A 2,224-nucleotide genomic window follows, 5' to 3' on the forward strand; every position below is an offset into this window, starting at 1 on the left:
GCTCATCCGATGCCCATGGTGACGACAACGCTGATCTCTCGACAAGACGTGCGAGGTAGCAATGATTCTGCATCGTCATAAGGAGGTTTCCCTTGCGCGATGTGACGGTGTGCACAAACTTCCTCAAGCCTCGCCGTGTCTTGGCATTTCCAGCAGCATCGCTCCAGGGGGCATAATAGCTATCGCTCACATTGGTTTTTAAAACGTGAGCCACAGTTCGCGATCGATGGGCCATCAAGGGGACGGATAGATTAAAGCTGCCTAATGCGAATGCATGGAAGGGAAGGCGGACCACCTTGCCTTCTGACGATATCGCGGAGCATGCGTCCGTCGGTCGTGCCACGTTGCCGGGCTCGACGACCGGCCGCTTTGCGGGACCGACCTAAGCCTCTCTTGGCGCTTGCACGACTTGGATTATGCGCGGGTAGTAAGCGAGGGTGCTTTCTTATTCTTGTATTATTCGCACCATACAGTAATGTACGAGCGTGTGCTACCTGCGCATACATGCACACCGCTGATGGTCATGCGTCTCCATGGATCGAGCGGGTCGTCCGGGTCTGGGGAGGACGGATTGACCGGCCGAGCCGCCGGTGCGATCTCGTCCCATTTGATGAGGCGAATTCCTCGACGCTGGCGCTTCATGTCGAATTTGCGGACTATGTTGGGAAATGTCAAAACAGGGGCGTCAACCCTGGATACGTTTGCGTTCAGAGCAGGATCGGTGAGTGCAGTAAAAGCGGTATTTTATTACCAAATACAATTACAAATACAAGTACGTAGTCGAAAGTCGTGAATAAATTTTACTCACGACCTTCTACCACGTTATTGCTACCACGTAAAAGATAATAAAACCATTTTAACTCTATAAAAAAGCAACAGGAACCCAAGTTTTTTAGGAGTATTACTTGGCTACTTGTTTAGGTAAAACGTTCCCGAGGTGTGCACGCCGCAAAACGACACGCCAAGCAAATCACAAACCAAAGCTCTCATTGTGCATTTTGCCATACACTGCAATGACGTTGAATTGGATGCCACCGCATAGCCCAACGACGGCCGAAGAACTCATTTGGTACACAAGCGTGCTCGACTCGCTGTTGTGGTGCTCATGCCAGCTCCTTCGATAGGTGGTGGTTCAGCGCGGCTACCGTCGTGCCGACAACCTCGATTCAATCGGTCTTGGATCTTGCGACGTCTCACATTGCGAGTCTCCCAGCTGATACCACTGTTCTGGTCGCCCTGCTCGAGGCGCTCTGCAATCAGGGGCCCTCTTCTCTCCGCACACCCTTCTCGGAGGCACCGCCCCAGAACCCGTGTCCTAACGAGGCGCTGGACTATGCGATTACGTGCATCTCCGCACTTCCGGTCGAGACGAATGTCGTCTTGAAGATGGCGCTCGACCTCCGCTACACACTGCCCATGCCGTCCCAATGCACGCGCCCCTAGTCTAGCCCATCGTAACAAAGTATATACAACCTATGTTTCGCGTTATCTTCGTTGTTACAAAAAGTTAGAGGCTAACAATCGCCTTCTTCTTCATTCGCTCACCGGGCCGTGGCTGCGCAGGCGGCGCCGCGGGGGCTCGTCTTGCTCTTATGTAGTCGTCCGGGGGCGCTTGTGGCCGCAGGTGAAGCCCATGACGACACCTTGCGTAAATTCCTTCCAAGCTTTGCCGTCGGCGGCAAAGCTACGCAGTTTTTTCAAGTCATCCAGCGACGCCAGCGATCGAGGCGGCGCCAACGACTGAGCCCAAACTGGTAGCTGCTAGCTGTAGCCACGCCGCTTTGCCGGCCTGCGCGAATGCTGGACGTCGGTATGAGGCTCGCTGTGGGCCACTGGGGCCATGACCACTGGACGTGCGGCCACGTCACTATGGGCTTGGCGACCGGTGCAGGAGCGTCGGCTAGCAGTAGCCACAGTCAGCGGTCAAGAGTGTGGCCAAGCTCAACCACAGCACAACTGGCCATGAGAGATACATGCCGACTGCGTCAAGTAGAGATCGAGGCATTGCCAAGTATGCACCGCGACCTCCGCGCTGCGCGGAGACGCTGCCAGCAACTCGAATCTCTTCTGGATCCTGGTCCGCTCTCCGATTGGCCAAAATCGTTTCTTTTTCCCGTATCCGGAGGCCAGCACCCATTCTCTTTCCCAAGACCATGTCGAGCAAGTGGGTCAACGTCGACTTCTCGGCCGACCACGCGCCAAGCCATGGTCCATCCACGGGCGT

General features: G+C 55.2%; 1 protein-coding gene across 1 annotated transcript; it reads left to right on the forward strand.

The window, feature by feature from the left end:
• Nucleotides 1-1,013: 1,013 nt before the first annotated feature.
• Nucleotides 1,014-1,443, forward strand: SPRG_18472 (hypothetical protein; the record flags this gene model as incomplete). Its single annotated transcript, XM_012357912.1, has 2 exons — nucleotides 1,014-1,069; nucleotides 1,125-1,443. The coding sequence occupies 2 exons, from the start codon at nucleotides 1,014-1,016 to the stop codon at nucleotides 1,441-1,443; spliced, it is 375 nt and encodes a 124-aa protein (XP_012213302.1).
• Nucleotides 1,444-2,224: the final 781 nt, after the last annotated feature.

Source organism: Saprolegnia parasitica (genome assembly GCF_000151545.1).
Source record: "Saprolegnia parasitica CBS 223.65 unplaced genomic scaffold supercont2.1230, whole genome shotgun sequence".
NCBI lineage: Eukaryota > Oomycota > Saprolegniomycetes > Saprolegniales > Saprolegniaceae > Saprolegnia > Saprolegnia parasitica.